Source organism: Tachyglossus aculeatus, chromosome 2 (assembly GCF_015852505.1).
Source record: "Tachyglossus aculeatus isolate mTacAcu1 chromosome 2, mTacAcu1.pri, whole genome shotgun sequence".
In the NCBI taxonomy this organism is placed as follows: domain Eukaryota; kingdom Metazoa; phylum Chordata; class Mammalia; order Monotremata; family Tachyglossidae; genus Tachyglossus; species Tachyglossus aculeatus.
The window spans coordinates 435,273-458,539 of NC_052067.1; the positions used below are offsets into that span (position 1 = coordinate 435,273).

Consider the following 23,267-nt stretch of genomic DNA (forward strand, 5'->3'; position numbering starts at 1 on the left):
CCTAGGGAAGCCAGCCCACGTGTGTGTCCCTTGGTTCCAGGCAGATTTGAGGCTCCAGATGGAGGCCCAGCGCCTGTGCCTCTCCCTGGTGCACTCCACCCATCTGGCCCATGTCCGTGAAGCCATGGAGAGCGAGAGGGAGCAAGCGCTTTCCAGCCTGAAGGAGGAACTGGCTTCTGCCCATACCCAAGAGCTGGAAGAGCTACAGGAAGTGCATCGTCTGGAGCTCCGGACTCTCCCGGGGCATGGGGCAGGTATGTTGTTGGGGCCGTGGCTGAGGGGTGCTGTAGGGTGCTCTACTGCGGTATCTGCTCTTCCCCCACCCCCTGCCCTTCACCACCTCCTTCCCCTCCACCCGCTGAGGGGCCCAGGGTTCATCTCTTGTCTGGGATGGTCTTCGGGGCTCACTGGGTCTTTGCCCAGTGAGGGTCCCCGCGCAGACATAGTCCTGGTCGTCTGGGTTTTCCTCTCCGTGTGAGGTGCCTGAAGGAGATGCAGAGGCCAGAATGGCCCAGGAGTAGGCTGGCGGTGGTCCCATGAGGCCCTGTCATTGGCAAAGCCTTGGCTCATGCTCCAGGGCTCAGACCCACGCTGATGCCCCTCGGTCCTGGCCCGCCCTTCGGCCACAAGCCGCTTGAGTTGGCTCCCATGTTCTTACAGTGGGGAGTTGGGTGCCCTGGGAGGATTCTGTGCCAGAGTCAAGCAGGGGATTGCACAGTAACAATTCTCCAGGCTGGGAAGTGGAGCGACCGGATGCAATCTCTCCGTGGACAGGGGATGCGGGGGTGGATTCCCAGATACTTATTGGCAAGCTTTGGGAGGCGGTGTCTGAGGAGTGCGCTTCCTTTACCCAGGTGAGTCTCCACTTTTTCCGACATCTTCAGTGGTGCCCCCTTGCTGGATCTGAGCCCCCCTCCCTTGCTAGCCCCAAATCCTCTCTCTTCCCTCCAACTGCCCCGAGCTGGCCCCTCTCCCCTCCCTTGCTAGCCCCCAACCCCATTCCCCCGTCACCTCTAGCCCCGGAACACCTCCGTCCCTGGCTCTGAACCCCCTGCTGTGCTTTGATTTGGAATTTGGGCCCTCCTCTCCACCGTTCACAGTTGGACCATTGAGAGGTCTTGTATCCCTGCCGTTTCTGCCACTGCTACTTTTAATCCTTCTGTCCGAGCCGCCCAGCTGTGGAGCAGGCCCCGCCTTGGGTTGGGGGGACTCTGCGGTGGTCCGCATCTCTGATCTGGGACATTGCATTCATTTTGTTCTAACAGTCATTCCTCGATGGCCTTGGAGAACCATCTGCTACCACCCCCCAGCAAGGCTTCCCAGTAGAAGATGGTGGGGAGGCTCCGGACAGCCTCACCCCGCCGGGGGAAGAACCGGGTCCAAAAGTTCGGCCGCGTCAGGCTGAAGGTAAGCCGGGGCAAGGGCAAAGCACAACCCGTTTCCCCTGCAGTAAGTTGCTTGCCTCAACCACCCCGGCACCTCTCTCGCCCCAAGCCCGAGGCCCCAGGGCATTTTGGTGAGGGTGGTAATCTGTGCCCCCTTGAGCCGGTGCCCCCCCAGGGCCAGAGCATCCAGCTCAGTCTGGGGTCTGGGGGTTTCCCAGGAACTGAGGTGGTCCAGCGGGCGGGACTGCCCACTGTATTTGTGCGGAGGAGATACCCACCCACCCTGTAATAATAATAATAATAGTAATAATAATAATAATGTTGGTATTTGTTAAGCGCTTACTATGTGCCAAGCACTGTTCTAAGCGCCGGTGTAGATAAAAGGTAATCAGGTTGTCTCACGTGGGGCTCACAGTCTTCATCCCCATTTTACAGATGAGGTAACTGAGGCACAGAGAAGTTCAGTGACTTGCCCAAGGTCACAAAGCTGACAAGTGGCGGAGCAGGATTAGAACCCATGACCTCTGACTCCCAAGCCCTTGCTCTTTCCACTAAGCCACGCTGCTTCTGTGGACCTCCTTTCTAGCCATTGTAGCCGCAGGCAGACACAAGGCCCGGATTCCTCATTTGGCAGTGGCCGAGTAGGTGACAGTGGTTCCCCTGACCGCCACATTGCCCCACCCTGGGATCGTTTGACTCTCTGCTGCCCAAGTTGACGGCGAAGTGGCGGTGCCCGGGCTGAGGCCTTTGCCCAGAGCTTTGCGCAAAGGGCCATCTTGGAGGAAGTAAAGTGTTGCCGCCCGGGACCCCGAGAGTAGCCCCACTGGTGTCACTCAGCGTCTCTCTGGTTCCCCGTGGCAGACTTGCGAGCGGACCTGCGAGCGCTCGTCAGCAGGATATCCCAAGAGCACAGCCGGCTTCTGGAGCTTCAGACCCGCTTGGCCAAGGGCGGCAAAGAGGTAGGCAGGCTGCAGAATGGGGACTTCACTGGAAGCCACCAGCTGCCTTCCACTTCTGGGTGCTCTGAATGATGTTCCGTGGAAAGGAGACTTGGCCAAGGGAGTGCTGGCCCCAGCTTTAATTGGGGGAGACGGGAGTGTCTCCCTGTGGGCTGGTAGACCGGCCTGGTGGCCCCTTTGGAGGTGGGTGGGAGGTTGTCTTTGTGCTCCCTCGATGCCGATGGGGGGATGATTCTGGAAGCACAAGATGGAGCTTTTTCTTGCGGAGGGGCTCGTGCTGAGGGAACCTAGGGATTTCAGACTGATTCTGTCTGGGGTAGGCTACTTTGAGAGTGAGCCTTGCTTGAAGGATCTTTACCAAATTTCAGTGGTGGGCCAGAACATTAGACTGCAAAATCAGGTGGAGAAGCCTGCTGGGCCCATTTTCTGCTTCCAACACCGTTCTCCCCGCTCCTCAGAAATCTCCAACATTCGCCCATCCCTCTCCACATCCAGCGGACACTCGTGTCCATTGGGCTTAGACTCCACCCATATGCTTTCTCCGTCATACCTAATTGCTTTTCTCCTGTTTCATCCCAACTGACACCCTCCTGTTCCTTCCAATCTCACCATCACCGTGCCTCATTCTCAGCTGCCCAAATCCCACGGCTGGCCCCTCGCTCATGCTCTTCCTCCTTCCTGGCACCTCCCTCCCATTCCCTGCCCTCACCAAACTCCCCCTTCATCCCCACCTGACCACAGCTCTCCCCTCCTTTGTGGCTCTTCTGCCCTTCTGTCAGCCGAGCTCCTCCTGGAAGTCTTCCCCGATGAGCTTTTCCTCTCCCCCGGACATCCCTCTAGAACGTGAGCTTGTTGTGGGAACGGAATGTGTTTGATGTTACACTGTACTCTCCAGAGCGCTTAGTACAGTGCCTTTCATAAAGCAAGCGCTCAATAAATATGATTATTATTATTAATAATGATAATGTCTCCCCTTCCCCAAAGGACCCTATGTCCTCACAACCTACCACTGCACTTTTGTTAATATTGGTTTGCATCTTGCAACTATTTCAGCACCTGTCTGTCCTCATTTCTTTCTTCCCAGCGTTTTCCTTCTCTTCTCTGCCAATTATATTTGTCTGTCTCCAGTTAGATTGTAAGAGGAGGTCCAGGGGCTTGTGTCTGCTCACTTGCCGGTGCTCTCCCAAGCAGGTAGTTCAGTGATCTGCCCACAGTACTCACTGCCCACAGTGGCTCAGTACTTGCCGCTGACGGACTGACAGACCGGCTGATGAGCCCTCCAGCTGGTAGAGTGTTCTGCCTCCCCTTGGGGCTGTCATTGCCCGTCTAGCCAGGAAAAAAGATTGGGTACTTGAACCCTGTGGGCCAGGCCCAAACTGGCCTGTCTTTGAGCTCCCGGGTCAGAGTTAGTACCCATCTGCGTTTTCCCTGATGTTCGGTCCAGGTTGGAGAATGGCCGGCTGGAGGTGCAGAAGCGGGGCGATGGCCAGAGGTGGGCGAGAGCCGTGTCTGCTGGGTGGACGACGATTGGCCTCCGGCCCCTGCCCAGACCCCCTTTCTACCGGGCTGTACCGGTGAGATCTCTGTGCTCGTAACCAATACGGGCTCCAGGGTGGGCAGCAGCAGGTGGGGTGGGAGGCAAGGATTACTCCTGCTGGGGTGTCAGGATGGGACCTGTCTGGGCCCTGCCTGGACTCGCCAAAGTGGGCTGAACTGTTGTGGGCTGAATTGTTGTGGCCTGCCTGCTTGGGTCATTAGCGCCGTTCTAGCGGGAGGGACGGAGGAGATTGGGAGAATGGCAGCCATGGAGGGAGGTTGCTGGGGCCATCCTGAAGCCCCGCAGTCTGGCTCCGTTTTGGGTCCACATTGCTGGGCGGGCGCACCGTTAGTTTCCCCTCCCCGCAGTTGCCATCGGAGACCTTACAGCTGGGGCGTCTCTCTGGGAAGAACCGTCCAGGTTAGCTTCGTCATCGGGAGGAGAGCCTGCTGGAGAGATCGGGAGACCTGAGTCCTGTTCTCAGCCACTGTCGGGAGACACCTCGGCGGTGGGAGAGTCTAACGTCCAGCACTGGTACGTGCTCCCCGAGCCTTTCCTCTGCATTTGTCCTTCCTGGTGGATACCCCCGTACCTGGTGAGAGCTGCGGAGGGCCGGCAGCCACAAGCGAGAAACTTCTCCTGGGGGCAAGCAGCAGCGGGGTCCAAAGGGATCATTTTTTTCTGGGAAGGTTTTATGGTATTCAGTGCTTACTATGTGTCAAACACTGTTCTAAGTGCTGGGGTAGATACAAGTTAATTAGGTTGGACACAGTCCTTGTCCTGCATGGGGCTCACACTCTAAATAGGAGAGACAACGGGTATTTATTCCTCATTTTACAGTGAGACACAGAGAAGTTAAGCAGCCTGTCCAAAGTCACACAGCAAACAATCAGCAGAGAGATTAGAACCCAAGTCCTCTGACTGCCAGATTCGTGTTCTTTCCATTAGGCCAGGCTGCCTCTCAGGCCATTGTTTGCGGTGGGGGGGGGGGGGGGGGGCAAGGGATTCCCAGAGGGCCTGGGGGCAGTAGAACAACTTCCTTCACCCCATGGTGCAGGCCCAACCCCCACCGCCTACCCTGAAGTGTGTGTCTCCTGCTCTTTCTCGCTCCTATGGCAGCCACAGCAGTCCCCAGCATCCCCCCTCCTGCACCCAGAGCGTTCATCACGCCAAGCCCTGCTGCCCTAAGGGAGCAGCCAGTCATCTGCTAGGGGAGAGAACCCTACCGCTTACTGCTTCCTTGCCCTTGGCTTCTCCCCCTCCCTTAATTGCCCCACCGCGGGCAGCCCGCAAGTGACCCTTCCCTGAATTCAACCTCCTGCTCTCCTGGGGCATCAGGGACCGAGAGGGCCGGGGGACGGCCCTCGGTTCTGTCTGCCGTCCCGGGACTGTCCAGCTGCCAAAGTTTCATTTCCATCAGCCTCTGGATCATCATCATCATCATCAATCGTATTTATTGAGCGCTTACTATGTGCAGAGCACTGTACTAAGCGCTTGGGAAGTACAAATTGGCAACATATAGAGACAGTCCCTACCCAGCAGTGGGCTCACAGTCTAAAAGGGGGAGACAGAGAACAAAACCAAACATACTAACAAAATGGGACCGAACCTGGGATGCGGGGCCGGTGCGACCGGAGCCCAGGAGAGTGCTGCACCGGAGGCAGACCTACTGGCCGCTTTGCTTTGCAGGTGGTCTGCCGGTTGGATTTCTGCTAACAGCATGCAAGAACCACATAGGATGGCCACTCCCTCTTGAACCAGGGAAGGGGAGCTCAGCAAGCCGGGCTTTGCTAGGCCTCAGAGGTGGCCTCTCTTAGCCTTTAGCCGCCGAGCTGGGCGAGCCAGGCTGCCCTGTCCCCCGTTCTCTAGGAGAGTCAGCCGGTCAGTCAGTCATATTTATTGAGTGCTTACTGTGTGCAAAGCACTGTACTAGGTTCTTGGGAGAGTACAATATAACAATATAATAAACACATTCCCTGCCCACATGAATTTACAGTCTAGAGGGGGAGACAGACATTAATATAAGGCGAGGCCTGGGGGGATTTCCAGTCTCAGGTTCCGCAGGTGTCCCTTGCAATTTGGCCTCTACGGTCACTGTCTCCCCCCTCAGCATCCAGTCGAGAGCCAGCCTAAGTGGGGGAGGGTCCGCCACAGGCCGCGGTCCACTCCAGGTCTGCTTCCCGTCTTGGGGTGGTGGGCTTCGTTGGGGTTGGAGATCTCTTCTGACGGGGGGCTGGGGCGGGGGGGCCGCCGCCACGTTGGCTTGTATGTCACTTCCGTCGCACATGGGGAGGTCGCTTTCTTTGTCCTTTGTGGGTCATGTGACCCGGCGACCCCAGAAAAGGAGCTGAATTCTTCTCTGTCCCCCCCACAACTTTGCGGTTTAGCGTACGCCCCGTCTCCCCGGCAGAGCCCGGGCAGGGGAACCGTGGTCCTGGGTGGCAGATGCAGCAGCACGTGGACCCTCCGGTGAAGGTGGGTGTTGTGAGTTTGATTTTCTCTGCTGTTGGCTTGGACTCCTTCTGAGTTGATAATCGTATTTGCTAAATGTTTCCTAGGAGCCAAGCACTAGGATAGATACGAGATAGTCATGTCAGACACAGCCTCTGTCCCATGGGCTCACAGTCTAAGGGGAAGCAGTTCGGCCTAATGGAAAAAGCGCAGAACTGGGGGTCCCGGCTCCACCATTTGCCTGCTTTGTGACATTGGGCAAGTCACTTCACTCCTCTGTGCCTCAGAGCGCTTAATAAATACCACAATCATTATTAACTATAAACTGTGGAGTCGATACCTATTCTCCCTTCTACTTAGACTCGTGAGCTCCATGTGGGACATGACTGAGTCCGATCTGATTAACTTTTATCTATCTCAGGGCTTAGAACAGTGCTTGACACATAGTAAGCACTGATGGTATTCCCGATTTAGTAATTAGAGGTTAAGCATATACTGTGTGCTGAGCCCTGGGGTGCACACAAGGTTATCAGATTGGAGAGAGCTTCTGTCCAACATGGAGATTACAGTCATTTTTTCCCTATTTTACTGATGAGGAAACTGAGGCCCAGAGGGGCTGAGGGACTTGTTTCGAGGTCACACAGCAGGCCAGGGACAGAGTTGGGACTGGAGTCCAAGTTTTCCGGCTCCCAGTCCCAAACTCTGTCCACTGGGTCCCACTGCATTCCCTCCACCTTATTTGCGGGGAGGATAAGTCCCTTGGGTGAATGGAAAAGTGACATGGTACAAATAGGTCTAATGTCCTATGTGCTCGAAGCTGCTGCTGATGGGGAGGGTCACCTATGGCTGTGTGGAAGATGGAAAAGACCAGTACATGCTTCCACATGAGTGCCTCCCCCTTTTCCCCCCAACATACATGCACGCATGCACTTGCAGGCACACTCTCCCTGCTGTGCTGTCAGGTTTGCCGGTTGCAATGCCAGACACTTTTGCCTCTTTTTTTTAATGGTATTTATTAAGAGCTTACTATGTGCCAGTCAGTGTACTGAGCACTGGAATAGCTACAAGGTAATCAAGTCGGACACAGTCCATATCCCACGTGAGGCTTATAGTGTTAATTCCCATTTTGCAAATGAGGTAGTTGAAGAACAGAGAAGTTAAATGACTTGTCCAAGGTCACGCAGCAGACATGTGGCAAGCTAGGATTAAAACCCAGGTCCTTCCAACTCCCAGGCCTGTGCTCTATCCACTAAGCCACACTGCTTCTCTGTCTCCCTGTCTCTCTGTCCTTGGAAAGCTTCTATTCCGAGGGTTATTCCTCTGGACCAAGGAAGCTTCAGTGTGACTGTCTCATCACGGCATCATCTCCCCCTTCTAGACTGTGAGCCCGTTTTTGGGTAGGGACCGTCTCTAATGTTGCTGACTTGTTCTTCCCAAGCGCTTAATACAGTGCTCTGCACACAGTAAGTGCTCAATAAATACGATTGAATGAATGAATGAATCAAGCATGTGTTAGCGAGGAGTCCGTAAGAAGCAAATGTTCTTCAGGAACAGTGACCTCGCAACCCATCAGGAATAATGTGGGAGCGACAGAAGTACTGGGAAGTTCTTCAACCTCCCCAAAGTTTTGGCAAGTTGGAAAGGCAGAAAGGCCTTTCTGCTTCCGCTCCTCCAGTGCCCCATGGAACCCCAGTCTGGCCGTCCTGGGCCAGTCCTCAGGGCAGCCTGCTTGGACTGAGAGCTTCTGCTCTTTTTTGGGAAGTTCCCAGTCCAGAGGCGGGAGGAGGCCTGGTTAACTCGTGAGGACTAACAGGCAGTTGTTCTTTCAGGGAAGGGTCATCCCTGAAGACGAACCAGATGCAGATGTTGTCCGGCAGCTGGAACAGCGCTACCAGGAGAGGCTACAGGAGGAAGTAGCCAAGGTACCAGCTGAATGTCCTGGAAGGTGGTCTGGCATCTTCTCCCTCGCCATCCGGGCCTTCCCAGGGACCCTGAGCTCTGACACTTGTCTTCTGTGGGGCCACATGACTGTTGCCCTCCATTCTCTGGCGGTTGGTGTGAGAAGGGTACCTAGCTGGGACCGCTGTAGGAGCTGGTGGGATGTCTGGCCTTTAGGTCATCAGGAGCAGTGACCTGGAGCCTGATGGGTGTCCCTTGGTGGAAGAGGCCAGTGGGGCCCCGTCCCTTGGTCCACGAGGGTCCCTGCCATCTCTTAGCCTCTGCTTCTGGGGCAGGGCTTCTGCGTGCTTTATCGAAAAACAATCCGGGACACATTTCTACAGCCCAACTGGCCTTGGTTTTCTTCCCTGCCCATTCTGAATGGTTTGTTATTTTTTAACCTGAATGAGGAACAAGTCCAGGCAGCCAGGATTCTGCAGCCCCATAGCCTGGGGAGAGTAGATGTTAGAGTAGCCCCGGGGCTGACCCTGATTACCAGCCATCGGACCTCGGTACAGGAGGGCCCGGGACTTCAGAGAGATAATGTGACTTTCCTGGATCTTCATGCCGTTTCGGTCAAACGGCAAGAGTGCTTTAGGGATAGCTCAGGGCAGAGTCTTATTGTATTTCAGTGTCTTGGGTTGAGCCCACCTGGGGAGCTCAAGACTCATGGGGAGATTGCATGGTCAGCTTGGTGGTCAAGGGAGAGGGCAGTTATTGACCGTCAGTAGTCTGAGTGTAGGCCATTGTACTAAGCACTTGGGACAGTACAGAAAGGAGACATGATTTCTGCCCTCAAGGAGCTTACAGTCTAACAAATGACCTCCTATACTGACAGTGGGGAAGGTCTGGATTCAATCGTATTTATTTATTGAGCGCTTACTGTGTGCAGAGCACTGTACTAAGCACTTGGGAAGTACAAGTTGGCAACATAGAGAGACTGTCCCTACCCAACAGCGGGCTCACAGTCTAGAGGATCCCTGGAAGTGTCTTTCTGTGGGGGTCTAGGGGAAAATCTGGTTTCCATGCAGTGCTCCTTACACGGGCATCTAGAGGGGGGTCTGAGTCCCCTGTAGTGGCCCTCACTCTGGCACTTAGAGGAGAGTCCAGGTCCTCTGCTTTGCCCCTTGCTTTGGCACCCAGAGAAGAGTCTGGATCATCCTCATTCCCTCTCTGTCTTTAATTCTTGGAAGTTCTCTGCTTTGTTATTTTTCCCTACTAAAGATAGAGCCTTGGTCTTCCCAAAGTGGCATTTCTTATTGCTTCTTAGCAATCAGGTAGGAGGCCCAGAGTTCTAAGAGTGAGTTTATTGGCCTCATCATCATCATCAATGCTATTTATTGAGTGCTTACAGTATGTAGAGCACTCTAAATAAGCACTTGGGAGAGTACAGTATAATAGAATTGTTATTCACACACCCTGCTCACAACGAGCTAAAAGGCAGGCCGGGGAGACAGACATTAATATAAATAGATAATTTGTTATATATAATTTATATGAATGAATGAAGTGCTGAGGGTGGGGAGAATGTCAAATGCTCAGAGGTCACAGATGCAAGTGCACAGATGATGCAGAAGGGAGAGGGAGCTGGTGAAAAGAGGACTTAATCAGGGAAGGCCTCTTGGAGATATGACTTAAATACGGCTTTGAGGGTGAGGAGAATAGTGGGCTGGTGTATCTGGAGGAAGGAGGAGTTCCACGCCAGAGGGAGGAGGTGGGAAAGGGCTAGCTAGTAAGATAGATGAGATGGGGGCACACACTGGCATTAGAGGAGCAAAGTGTGAAGGCTGGGCTGTAATAGATCAGATGGCTGGGTTGGAAGAGGCGAGCTAATTGAGTGTTTTAAAGCCAGTGGTAAAGAGTTTCTGTTTGTTGTGAGGGTGGATGGGCAATCCCTGGAGGTTTTTGAGGTGTGCGGAGATGTGGACTGAAACTCTTTTGGGGAAAACGATCCATGCAGCAGAGTAAAGGATGGACTGGAGTGAGGAGAGACAGAAGGCAGGGAGGTCAGCCAGGAGACTGATGCAGTAATCAAGGTGAGATAGGATAAGTGCTTGGATCAGCGTGGTGGCAGTTTGGATGGAGAGGAAAGGGAGGGTCTTAGTGATGTTGTGAAGGTAGAAGGTAGATTAAATGTGTGAGCTGAATGAGAGAGATGAGTCGAGGAGAACACCAGGGTTATGTTACGTGCTTGTGAGACAGGGAGGACAGTGGTGTTGTCTACAGTGATGGGAAAGATGGGGAGGACAGGGCTTGTTTGGGAAGTTGAGTTCAGTTGTGGACATGTTTAGTTTGAGGTGTCCAGGTAAGGTGTCCTGAAGGCAGGAGGAAATGCGAGACTACAGAGGAGAGAGACCTTAAGGGACTCCCATTGTCCGAGGGTGGGGGTGGAGGAGGAGCCAGGAAAAGAGACTGAGGCGAAGCAGTCAGAGATAGGAGAAGCGAGAAGACAGTGTCAGTGAAGTTGAGGTTGGATACAGTTTCCAGGAAAAGGTGATGGGCCACAGTATCGAAGGCAGCTGATAGGTCGGAGAGGATCAAGATAGAGTAGAGGCCATCAGATTTGGCGAGAAGGGTATTGGTTACCTTAGAGAGGGCTGATTCCATGGAGCGAAGGTGGCGTCAACCAGATTGGAGGAATGCGAGGAGAGGAAGGGGAGACAGTGGGTCGCTCAAGGAGTTTGGAGAGGAATGGGAGGAAGGAGATGTGCAATAATTGGAGGACACTGTGGGGTCGGGAGGGATTTTTTAGGATAAGGGAGACAGCATGTTTGAAAGCAGTGGGGAGGAAACCGTTTGAAAGTGAACAGTTGAAGGTGGCGGTCAGAAGAAGGGAGGGGGCAAGTGTTTTGGTAGAAAGGTAAAAAGGGATGGTGTCAGAAGTACAGGTGGAGGGGGCAGATTTTGAGAGGAGGCAAGAGAGTAGAGGAGGCTACTCTCTCAGAGCATATCAGATGAGCTGTCAGCAGATCCTCTGGCCTACTGAAGGTGTTCCGATGGGTGCTTTGTCCTCCCCTCCTCCTCCCCCCTCACCACCACCCCCCACCTGGAGTACTAACTAGCCGGTCTTGTTACCCGTCTGAGTCGACTGCTGGTGGGGATGTTGTCCACCTCTCTGCTTGGGCCCTGGGTCAGATTGCAGGGACCGGTCACGTATCCTGGCCAAACCCGCCTCAGCGTTCCAGGATGGACATGGGGAAGGGATGATTGGGAGGGTTTTCCAGGGCCAGACATCAGGAATGAGATGGTGGAGGTTTGAAAGCCTGAAGAGAAAGGGAGAACATTGAGACACACAGAGAATCTCAAAACAGTTCTGTTCTTAGCTGTGCCAGCAGCCCTGCCATTAGTGGATTTCTGTGGGCTTGTTTTCTTTCCAAATGATCTCTTACTCAGTGGAGACATGGGGCTGTGTTCCCTTGTCAGTCAAATGAGGCAGTGAAGCACAGGCATGGCCCGGGATCCCTGGTCTGTTTTCAGGGCAGGAAATGACTTTAGGGGGCAGGGCCCATATCACCCTTGGGGCGGTGGCCCCCGAGTTTGACATGGGGTCGGTGCTCGTTCCTCCACAGGTGATCGTGTCCATGAGCGTCACGTTTGCTCAGCAGAGCGAACAGGCCCGGCTGTCGGGGCTGAGGGAAGCCCACGCCCCGGGAAGGCGAACGCACGCACCCTTTCAGCCAGAGCAGAGTCTGGCCAGCGAAATGGAACTTGCCGACAGTGAACCAGCACCACCACCCTGGGGTGCCCACGTCTCCACCTTTCAAGAGGAATTGAAGGCCCTTAGCCAAGGACTGAGTGAGGACAAGTCCCGGAAAATTCTCGTGCTGGGAAGTGAACGTGGGGATGGGGAACTCGAGCTGGAGGCCCGGGAGCTGGCTTGTGCAGGAGAAATCTTCCCAAAAGACCAAGACTTTGTTTTGAAAGACATGGTAAGGGGATGAGTTTGCCCTCTGAGAAGCCCTGGGGATACCGTGGCCAACTCTCCAGTCTTCGTCTGACATAGTTAAGCTCTGTCCCTTTCCTCCTCTTCCTCCTCCTCCTTCCGGGTGAATTGAACATGGTCCCTGTTTCTCGTGGGGTTCAAAATCGAAGTTTAATGTGGGAGAAGGGATTGGAGTCCAAACACAACAGGAGTGAGGAAACATTAGAACGCCACACTAATCATTTCTCTGTAATCTAGCTCAAGGTGTCTGTGCCTGGCGCTCTTGGCTTTTACAGTGGCAACCTGGAGCCAGCAAGAGTTTAGCCAGGTTTTCGAGACTGGCAGAGGTGTATTGGTGTTGGAGGGCAAGCTGAGATTAACACGTTTTGGGTTTTCTGTCCTGCATGATGGGGCCGGGCGGTCACTGGGCCAGCGCTGGGCGGGCGCCGGGCAGGGCAGGGATGGACACGTCCTGTCGCTAACCTCCCGGTTCCAGCACGATGTGCCAGAGGCATCCCGGCAGCTGCGGCTGCATGAGGAGAAGCTGGAAGACCTGCGCCAGGAACTGGTGCGCCAGTGTGAGGAGCACCAGCAAGTTACCGAGCGGCTGCGCCAGGCCCACATGCGCCAGATGGAGAGGCAGCGGGAGGACCAGGAGCAGCTCCAGGAGGAGATCCACAGGCTGAACAGGCAGTTGGCCCAGGTAGCGGGGCCTGGGCTCGATGGCGGAGCCCGTCTTGTCCTTCCCCGGGCCCTCGGGAGCTGACTCCAAGGGTTAAGTGTGGGTCATCTCCTCCCAACACCCTAGATTGGAAGGCAGTCACAGTGCATGTAGACCCTTTGCCCCCTGGGGTTTTTTGTGGACTGACCAGCCAGCCCTCCCGGGCCTCTCTTCAGTGCCCAGCTCCAGTGCCCCTAACCCTGTTTGGAGGCTGGCCCTCCTGGGAGCGAGTGACTTTTCCTTGGGTCCTTTGGACCCCTTGCTGGTGGGCAACTCCTCTGTGGCCCAAGAGGCCACTCCTCCCTCAGTGTTTCTCCAATAGAGCACGCTCTCTCCCTCCTTGTCGGTCCTGCCCGGGTTCTCTTCTCGCCTCCTTCCCTCCTCCCAATCACTCGGCCAAGTTCTCTGGGCTCTTTCTATGCAGGTCGTCCTCTCCTGGGACCCCTTCTTGCCATTCTTGGATGGCAAGGGTGCCTCCTTTTCCACAGGCCTCTCTGGTTGCTCCCACCCCTATTATAATCTCGCTTGGAGTTGGGGAACAGGGTTCCTGCAGATCTCAGGCCTGGGATCCATGCAGAGAAGCCAAGCGGCCCGGCACCAGCCACAAATTCAGCCGCAGCGTTTGGGGTGTGTGTGGTGGGGAGTTTCCGTGACCCGGGCTCTCTGGGCATGGGAAGTGGTTTGAACGAGCAATCCACAGGCGAGGGCACCCAGATGCCCACTGCCCAAAAGCAGGTGTGCGGATCAGTTGGCGCACATCTTACCCATAAATTGGCTTGGCTTCTCTGCATTTTGTGGTGGCCGACTTCTGGCTTTTGATGCAAACCATGCCTTTTAAGGGCAGCGATTGATTAATTGGGCCTGCCCACTGTTGGGCCGTCATGATGCTAACGACTCTCATTCTTGTGAAGTTGTGCCCTGACAGTTGGCCATGTCTTTCACCCCAGGGTGTGGCCGTGGCTCCCTGTGGAGGGGCTGCCCGCACCCTGACTCTTTCTGCCTTGTGTCTGTCGCCAACAGATTTCTCTTCTGACCTTTTTTCTCGCCTAGAGTTCCTCAGTAGACACTGAAAACCTGGTTTCTGAGCGAGAGAGGGTGCTCTTAGAGGAGTTGGAATCCTTAAAGCAGCGGGCTTTAGAAGGAAGAGAGCAGTTGTGCTTTCAGGTGCACAGCCGCAGTACACAGACCCAGGTAGTGTGGACTTTGGCTCCTGTGAGAGCAGTTGAGGCCAGTGCCGAGGGGCTGGCTGTGTGTGTGTGTGTGTGTGTGTGTGTGTGTGTGTGTGTGTCTGTCTGTCTGTCTGTCTGTCTGTCTGTCTGTCTGTCTGCTAGTCTCTGGCAACCATTTTTCCCAAGTGGTTTGGAGTGGCCCATGGTAGGTGAAGTGCAGGGAGGGGATTGCTGAGGGGACCTTGAGCCACCCAGCCACCCACATTCTTCAGTCCCACCGTTGTTATTGTTCTAGCCCGGCTCCGCCGCCGAGTCCATGCCCCAAAAATACCTATTTTGATGGTATTGACACCTGTCTACCTGTTTTGTTTTGTTGCCTGTCTCACCCTTCTAGACTGTGAGCCCATTGTTGGGTAGGGACTGTCTTTATCTGTTGCCGAATTATACTTTCCAAGCGCTTAGTACAGTGCTCTGCACACAGTAAGAGTTCAATAAATATGATTGATTGAATGAATGAATGAATGACATTGGAGCGTCAGCCTTATCTAGACACCGCCGCACCCCGAATCGCTCCTCAATGTGTGGTTAAACATTAGTTAGTCTGAGCAGTCTCCGGGCCCCGCGCCGGGCAGCTGGCCGCTTCTCCTTGGGGCACCTAGAAGGATGTGGTGCCGCTTCCAGGATGACGGGGTTTTTGTCTCTCTTGTCCTCCCTGCCCTTGTCCAAGCTTACACAGGAGGAACCTGACCTCTCTGAGGAAGCCCAGGAGCCCATCCCCAGTGGGGAGGAGCGGGAGAGGAACGCGGAAGACACGGCTCCCGATGGCCTGTCTGCAGAGAGGTACGCAGAGGGAACCCTACCCCGGGCTGCCGTTGACAGAAGGCCAGGCAGGAAGTCGAAGATCTTTCACTTTCATTCCAGTAATGTGTATGTGAACAGTAGTAATCGGGGTTTGGATTCCGTGCTTACTGTGTGCCAAGCACTGGATTTGGTTTTGGATAATCAGATCGGCCAAAGATCCTGCCCTACATGGGACTCACAGTCTAAGAGTTTGGGAGAGTAGGGAATCTCATCCTATTTTACAGGAATGGAAACTGAGGCCCAGGGAGGTGAAACGATTTGCCCCAGGTCCCATAGCCACTCAGGGCAGAGCCAGACTGGACTCTGGACTCCGAGCTGTACGTGGTGTCCACTCATCCTCCCGCCAGGCCCTGTCAGAGCTGTGGAAAGGGGACTGGGGGCCGCTTCTGTGGATTAGGCCAAGCCATCTAGCCATTCTTTGGGCTCACGGTCTTCGGGCACTTATCCTGGGGTGCTCCGCTGCTACGGCTAAGCTCTCTGGACCCTTCGGGCTGGCATTTGAAACAGGGTTGCTCCTCTCGCCTGCCCATGGTCGGCCATATGGCCATATGTCTTTCCCTGCAACTGGACTGTGAAGTGGAGCACCTTTTGCCTGCCCCCTCCCAACTGGGATATGAGGAGGCGACTGGGCATGGGCTAAGGAAATGTTCTCAGGCTTCTCCTCTGATGGACCCTCTCCCCTACATTCACCGACATCCCCTCCCAATCCATTAAAATGGGATAACAGAGCAAAAGCGCTCTGGAAGTCCAGAAGCTCACCACAAAAAAGAGGGAGGCTCCCCTTCACACTGATTCCTGTGGTCTCGCCTGGTCCCACTGGCCCATGACCCCAGTGATGAGAGGAAGAGATCCACCCCCCCTTCCTCTCTTCCCCACCCTCACGTGGTCACAAGGAGAGCGAATGTCTGAATGCGACTTCTTTCGCTTGGCCAGACACGCCCTGCGTCAGGCTAACCGCCGGCTCCTGAAGGGACTGCTGGAGGTGGCGAAGACGACGGTCGCGGCGGAGGAGACCATCGGCCGCCACGTCCTGGGAATGCTGAACCGGTCTGGAGGAGGCCCGGCAGCCGAGGGGCCCACACCACCCCGCCCCTGCGAGACCCACCCTGAAGGTAGTTGCTTTATGGCTGTTGGTTGCCAGGGGGGCGAGGAGAGGGGTCTGCCCTTGGGCACGTGTTTCCCAGCTTGCGACAGGTCGGACTGTTGGGGGCTGCTGTCGAAGGAGATTTCTCTCCTAGTGTCACTTCTGCTGTGCCTCATAGGCACACATCATCTGGAAACTGGGAAGTGCTCTGGGTCTCTGCTCCTCTTAGTCCCAACCTGGCCTGGAAGAACAGGGCATGGTTGCCGGTATCTTCCCCTCATCACCTCCCCGGCTGTCCCAGAAGTTTAGGTGAAACCCAGAGGACTCTCAACCCTGACTCTCTCCCCTTTTTAGCACTCCCCTCATAGGGTCCAGATGGAGGAAACATGGGGAAGAGTTCCCCGAGCCAAATCCTCAAAGGAAGCAGTGGGTCTAGTTGGAGAAGCATTCAGCATTTGTCTGCTGCAGCTGTTGCCCCTTTGAAGAAGGGGTGACGGGTTTTGCAGAAATAACTCTGGACTGACTTAGGGCCTGCCTAGTCAGTGGTGGGGGGCAGACACTACGGGCGGAGCCCCACTCTGCTTGCCTCTCTTGAGCCCCTCTGTGCCGCTGGGGTGCTCCGGTGGGGAGAGAGTTGGCAGGATGGATTTTGATTAGCTGGCAAGGGCCAAGTGGACTTGGATTGGCCAGGAAGAGCAGAATGGACTTTGGCTGGGAATTATCATTATGCCACTTGTTAAGTCCTCACCGTGTGCCAAGCACTGCACTAAGCACTGGGGTAGGTACAAGATAATCAGGTTGGACTCAGTCCTTGTCCCACCTGGGGCTCAAAGTCTAAGTACAAGAGAGAACGGATGTTTCGTCCCCATTTTCCAGATGAGGTAAAAGGCACAGAGAATTAAGGGACTTGCCCAAGATCACACTACAGACTAATGGTGGAGGTTGGGATTAGAACCCAGGTCCTCCAGCTGGTAGGCCCGTGCTCCTTCCACTAGGCCACACTAATTCCCATTCGCAGGCAATCACCCTTCCTTCCTTTTCACAAGATTCCCCATCCCTCTCTGTGACTGCTGGAAGGGAGCAAGAAGAATGTCAGCATTCACAGGCAGATATGCCATGCGTCTCATTGACTTTTGCAGCCTGGATTGATGGCAGCTGCAAGCTTGGGCCTGCTGAAGCCAGCAGCTCTGAAGGGGCTTGTGTGGTGGCTTTGTCCTCGGTGCCCCCTCCACTCCCCTGTGTCCCCAGTCTCTGACAGGAAAAGGTTGGAAGAAGGGCTGGAGTGTGGAGCTGCTGGGAGCATCCAGTCCCCCCCGTCCCCATTGCCGCCTCAATCCTGCCCGCTTGCCAAGCACTCACCACGGCTGCTGTTTCCATAGCTTTCACTGGGCCAGCATTTCCCACTTTCTTGGGTGCCGCTGTTATGCCTGCCGCTAGTCGCCTTCAAATCTCTGTATTGGATCGGCTGCAAAGTCTGATTCCCCAAACTTCACAGTGCGTCAGAACGTCAAGCGGTGTCTCTCCGTAACGAGCAGTACTGTGCCTTCAGGAGATCCTGCCGCCCCCTTCTTGGAACACGAGGGGCCAGGTCACACCCCCGACCCATGGACGGAGGCTCCCGGTGGAGGAGAGGACCTGTGTCAGCTGGTCCTGCGGAGCGGCTCGGCAGGCCCGGACATGGGCCCCGAGAGCGAAGAGTTGGCCCTGAACGTCAGCTCCCGACTCCAGGCGGCTGTGGAAAAGCTGCTGGATGCAATCAACACCACCAGCGACCAGGTGAGGCCCCTGCAGCTTCAGAGCCCCCACCTCGGGGCTCTCCTCGGGTCCCCCGCTCGGCCCTCAGAAATCATCTGTGGCCCCGAGGGGGGTTCAGAGAATCTTGGGGGTCCAGGGGAAAGGCAGTGAGGGGAGCGGGCGGGGCTTAGGCCAGGCGAGGAATATACCCATTGCTGGTGTCAGTTGGGCAGATCTGTCGCTCACCCTGAAATTGAATGGATGGGGTTCCCCATCACAGGGTTCTTGCATCTGTCCCCTTCCCTGTCACTTGCCGCTGGAGGCAAAGTGTGCAGCTCAGCGGGGCAGGGCCTTGCTTGACTACAAGTTACTCGAGGACAAGGATCGTGTCGACTAACTCAACTCCTTTCCCGAGAGCTCAGAACAGTGCTCTGCACACCGTGGATGCTCAGTAAATGGCATCAGTTCATTGAGTGGGGCAGCAGGCCGGCCATGACCCCGTGAGTTGTTGGAAGTTCTTCCTGGCTTGCTCTGACTCTCAGTTCCTTCCTTTTCCCTGGGGAGTGTTTTACCTGAACTTCGGGAATCGATTGCCACACTTGGACTCCAAGCAGTGTCTGAGCCCGCAGGGTTTTCATCCCCCCTCCCCAGCTGGGGCCTGGCCTGAACAGGTCTGGGGAGTCGGTGAGCACTGCATGGCCAGAACTTCCCGGTGCACCCCAAAGAGCGGCCGAAAGTTGGTTTGTTGCTCATCTTTCGGGTTACTGGGGGTCCTGACTGCCCTCTCGCTGCCATTGCACACTGTTGTTCCCTGTGCACCTTTTGTGCTTTGTTGGGTCTGACGGGGTGTGTGTGTGTGTGTGTGTGTGTGTGTGTGTGTGTGTGTGTGTGTGTGTGTGTGTTTTGACTGTCATGGCAGGGTGTAGGGCGATGGTGGGGAGAGCTGAAGGGAGACAGTGCAGGGGATGGCAGGGAGGGATGGCAGGCAGGGACATAGTGCTGGGGATGATGGGGAGAGCTGAGGGGGTCTACTCGGTAGACAGAGGGTCACGGGGCTTGGGAAAGAAGATCAATCAGTCATATCTACTGAGCCCTTAGTGTGTGCAGAGCACTGTACTAAGTGCTTGGGCGATTGGGAGAGTATAGTAAAACAATATGATAGACATATTCCCTGCCCAGTGGGCAGAGCAGGGGTTCGGGGGGGCTACCCCCTGGAGTTTTCGTAGCATTCGTCTGCATTTGCTGAGACTCTTCAGAGGGTGATGTTTCAGAGCGACTGGATAAACCTGTCTAGTTGGCGGGAGGACGGCGTGCCTTGTGTTTATTATTATTTATATTTATATTTATTACTCTATTTTACTTGTACATATCTATTCTATTTATTTTATTTTGTTAGTATGTTTGGTTTTGTTCTCTGTCTCCCCCTTTTAGACTGTGAGCCCACTGTTGGGTAGGGACTGTCTCTATATGTTGCCAACTTGTACTTCCCAAGCGCTTAGTACAGTGCTCTGCACACAGTAAGCGCTCAATAAATACGATTGATTGATTGATTGATTGTGTGAAGGGCATGGGTCATCCCCACAGCACCTGTATATATGTATATATGTTTGTGCATATTTATTACTCTATCTTTTTATTTATTTATTTTACTCGTACATATCTATTCTATTTATTTTATTTTGTTAGTATGATTGGTTTTGTTCTCTGTCTCCCCCTTTTAGACTGTGAGCCCACTGTTGGGTAGGGACTGTCTCTGTATGTTGCCAATTTGTACTTCCCAAGCGCTTAGTACAGTGCTCTGCACATAGTAAGCGCTCAATAAATACGATTGATGATGATGATGATGATGATCAGCTGGCAGGGGGCACTCTCAGTAAGGAGGAAACCCGGACGTCTAGGGCGTGTTCCTTGCATACAAGGAGCTTCCCCTTTACCAGGGAAGGCGACAGAGAAACGTTCACGGGGTGTGGAATCAGGGGGGGTCAGTTGATTATCCATATCCAATGGTCTTACCTGCCCTGGGGAGTTAGTTCTGTGAGGTGACCATCGAGGCAGGGGCCGGCTGTTGACTTGTTCCGGCTTGGAAACGAGGGGACCGGGCAAGGGCCTGCTGGTGGGCGTTCTCTCTGCTGACCTCTGTGGCTGGGCTTCTCTCGCTACTGGGGTTGGGCTTGAAGACTCGGGGAGACTCAGCCCTGCTCTTGGTCTCCTGGGTGACTTGGCCCGGTTCTTGTGAGAAAAGAGCAGTCTAAGCCAGAGGTTCTAGTGTGATGAAGTGGTTGGCCAGAACGGATCCCTAGCCACTGTAAGAAGGCCCGGGTTCCCCATCTTGTCCACAGGGTCCTAAAGCCTTTCAGTTGTACATTTCCGGGCGTGGACAAGAATGTGGGAGCCCCACCAACCTACCACCACCCCCTGACTCTCAGCTCAGCACCCCAAAGAGCAAGGAGATCGTTTGGGGTCCATTCTTCCTGAGGGGTAGGTGCCGCAGAAGGCTCGGAGGAGTGTTAGCCTTGCCTTTTCATCCCCCTGTCCCTCCCTGCAAAGCCATCATCTGCTTTCTGGACACAAAAGTCAGAGCTCTAAGTGGGTTAAAGAGTACTTCAATCAATAAATACTATTGAGCTCTTATTGTGTGCAGAATACTGTACCAAGTGCTTAGAAGAGTACAGTGCAACTGAGTTGGTATGTACTCTGCCCACAGTGACCTTATAGTCTAGAGGGAATAAAAGGGTTGTTAACGAGGTATTCATGGCCCAAATGTAAGAAAATTCCAACTGAAGACCGCCTTCTCCTTTCCAATGATACTTTTCCCCAGGACTCTTTTTACTTTCCCAGAAGTATCTCTTTGTTCCTTTCCACTCCTCTCCTAGGGACCCCAGGTTCTCTGTTCCCCTGCTCCTTGGATCCTTCCTTCCAGATTTTCAGATGCTGGGGTAGTTCTGCTGCCATTCGTCCTAACCGTTTCCCCGCTCAGGGCTCAAAACCTTGCTCCCCTGGGGTCCTCACCTGTGGACCCCAGTGGGAAAACCCCTTTTCCTGCATCCTATCCATTAGGCCTCTCAGCCCTAATTTAGCATGGCCAGAGGCAGGTAGCCTACTAGCCCCCTCCTCTTTTCTGTGTTCGCCTCCTCACCCCCCAGGATGGGATGGTTTCCAGCTGGAGCCACAGGCCATGGGGTAAGACCTGGTATTTGATCCAGTTAGCTTTCCCTCAGAAGAATGTGTGTGTGTGTTTGTGTGTGTGTGTGTATGTGTGTGTCTCGACCCTAGTGACCGTGTGTTTGCCCCACGCTACATGTGGGCTAGCTGTATGCATGTGTGTGTTTGTGGGGGTGGGGTGTATGTATCTCATCACATGTGTGCTAGCTGAGCAAGTGTCCCAGTGGGACCTGGGTGTAAGAATGCACCGTGACCGACTGCCTCTGTGTAACTTGCCGTGGTGTTTGGGTTTCTGTTCTGGAGGCCGCTGGGCTGCTCGACTGGGGGACTGTGGGAGCCAGCGGGGTGGGAGGGAGGGAGGGGGAGAGGGAGATCCTTAGTGGTGAGGGGGAGTGCGCAGCGATGGTGTTGGGCACTGGTGCTGCTTGCAGCCCAATCATCCAGTGGTTCTGGAGCAGAAGGGGGGATGGAGACATTTGCTATCTGGGATCAGATTGTGAAGGCAGATTGGTGTCTGTGGCTCGCCCACGAGCTCTCTCAAGTTTGAGGCTTACAATTTGGATCCAGACTAGCTGATTAACCAAATGGCAATTCAGCCTTGGGCCCGAGAAGAGCCGATTAAGTAAGCCAGAGACTCCAGCACTGTTTTCATCCTCCCATCTACTTTGCAGATTTATGGGTGTTTGCTGCCAACTTGCTTCCACGGCCAATTGGCTCTGACCCTGAGGGTGGTATGAGAGAATGAATGCTCTGCCTGACGGCCCCTAACCCTTAACACCCCAGCCCCACAGCCCCAGCGTTCTCCAGGCCGGCCCACTGCTCCCTGCATTGGCATGAGCAGCCCATTGGTCCCTGGACCCCCTAAAGGGTTAAGGAGGTTTTGGGATCAGGAGGGATTGATCCAAGAGGGCTTCAAGGAGGAGCTTTCAGGCAGAGAAGGGAAATGGCTTGGTGAAGAGGAGAAGAAAGGTCATTCTAGGCTGGCGGCCTGGTGTGCGGGCAGATGGGGTGAGAGAGTTGCGTTTGGGGGCCTGGATGAGTGCAGAGTACAGAGCAGGTGTTTGGCTGTAAGTGGAGGGTCCTGGTAGAAATGGAGTTAGCGGTCAGGGAGCAGGGTAGGGTATCTTAGTTTGAGACTTCCTGGTTCTGAAATGCATTCCTCGGAGAAAAGAGATGGCAAAACTTGGAATTCTGGGGGATTTGGAAATAGCCAAATGCCACTCAGAAGGCACAATCTGGAGCAGCATTGATTCATTCACTTTTTCCCAAGCTGGATGGGGTCAAGTTTGGGTTTAATTTGCTTCCTCGGCCTGCCTGGATACGGGAACACGCTGACTAACGCTATCCCGGAATGGACCGGGAATTCTGGAGCGCAGGATTTTGGTCTTTTGACTTAGCTCTTCTCTGTCAGCATGGAAGACTGAGAGGTATATGGCTCCTTTAGCGCTCTTGGGTCAGGCAAGTCATCCGATGAACCACTGCTCTTTGGGTCCCTCCCCCTTCACCCCCGAGCCTTGGGGTTTTGCATTTTCACCTTAGGGATTCTGGATCTCCACAGTCGGGGGGCTGACCTGTCATTCCTGTCTGCTGCCAAAAAACGAGCGCCTTCTGCTAACGAAGAATTCTCGCTCCGCTATAGGAGTAGTTGGTGCTGGAGCTGGATGTCACCCGTCCTAGCTGGGGAAAGAAGTGGGGAGGCTCCTGACTCATTGCCTAAGGCACGAGTGCCCAGGTAGTGCCCTTTGAAGTTCTGACGTGGAGGGTGGATCTCGCCAGGCAGCTTTGAGAAGGGTGTGTTGACACAAACTCTCCTGGCAGTGTCCACACAGGACCACGCAAGTCCACGGGCAGTAAACCGCTCCCTCCCTCCCTGTGCCCAGATGACTGGTCGGCCGCGAGCTTTCTTGAAGGGCTTTCGCCACCCGGAACCAGCCCGCCCCCTCCCTCTGTCCGGCTGGCCATTCAGGGAAACCGACCCAGAGCTCCTCCTCTCGAATGAACTACCTGGCGGTGGTGGCAGCCTTAGCCAGGAGTGGTGCTGGGTCCTGACACCCCTGGTCTGTCGGCGATGAGGAGGTTGCTCTTTTCCCATCCGCATCCCTGGCTGGTGGGTGGTCAGCCGCGGGGAAGGGTCAGAGGGCCCAGTGGTATCACCACGAGGCTTGTGGACCACGTCTGCTTGCGGTTTTCCACGTGTGGAGCACTGAGAAGCTCATGAGGCTTTCTTTGTTCTGAGTGGCCACCCGGCGCCCATTTCAGTCTGGGAATCTCCCTGTTCTGGGTTGCCACGGGCCCTTCGCCATTTGGATCGGCGGCTCTTCGGTCTCCCATTGGTCTCAGAGTT

The 23,267-nt window shown here is 54.7% G+C and overlaps 1 protein-coding gene across 7 annotated transcripts in view; it reads left to right on the forward strand.

The window, feature by feature from the left end:
- The window catches only part of AKAP9 (A-kinase anchoring protein 9), a 91,299-nt gene that overhangs the window by 26,403 nt on the left and 41,629 nt on the right, over positions 1 to 23,267 (forward strand). For 3 of the 7 annotated variants that reach the window (XM_038767687.1, XM_038767688.1, XM_038767690.1), the window contains 14 exons: positions 41 to 254; positions 661 to 854; positions 1,266 to 1,407; positions 2,247 to 2,344; positions 3,789 to 3,918; positions 4,250 to 4,415; positions 6,269 to 6,356; positions 8,162 to 8,254; positions 11,840 to 12,199; positions 12,689 to 12,895; positions 13,964 to 14,104; positions 14,810 to 14,922; positions 15,877 to 16,055; positions 17,577 to 17,803. In XM_038767687.1, coding sequence (XP_038623615.1) covers positions 41 to 254; positions 661 to 854; positions 1,266 to 1,407; positions 2,247 to 2,344; positions 3,789 to 3,918; positions 4,250 to 4,415; positions 6,269 to 6,356; positions 8,162 to 8,254; positions 11,840 to 12,199; positions 12,689 to 12,895; positions 13,964 to 14,104; positions 14,810 to 14,922; positions 15,877 to 16,055; positions 17,577 to 17,803 — 2,352 coding nt within the window. The remainder of the gene's footprint in view (positions 1 to 40; positions 255 to 660; positions 855 to 1,265; positions 1,408 to 2,246; positions 2,345 to 3,788; positions 3,919 to 4,249; positions 4,416 to 6,268; positions 6,357 to 8,161; positions 8,255 to 11,839; positions 12,200 to 12,688; positions 12,896 to 13,963; positions 14,105 to 14,809; positions 14,923 to 15,876; positions 16,056 to 17,576; positions 17,804 to 23,267) is intronic. The other 4 variants (XM_038767689.1, XM_038767691.1, XM_038767693.1 and 1 more) reach the window with 4 other exon arrangements.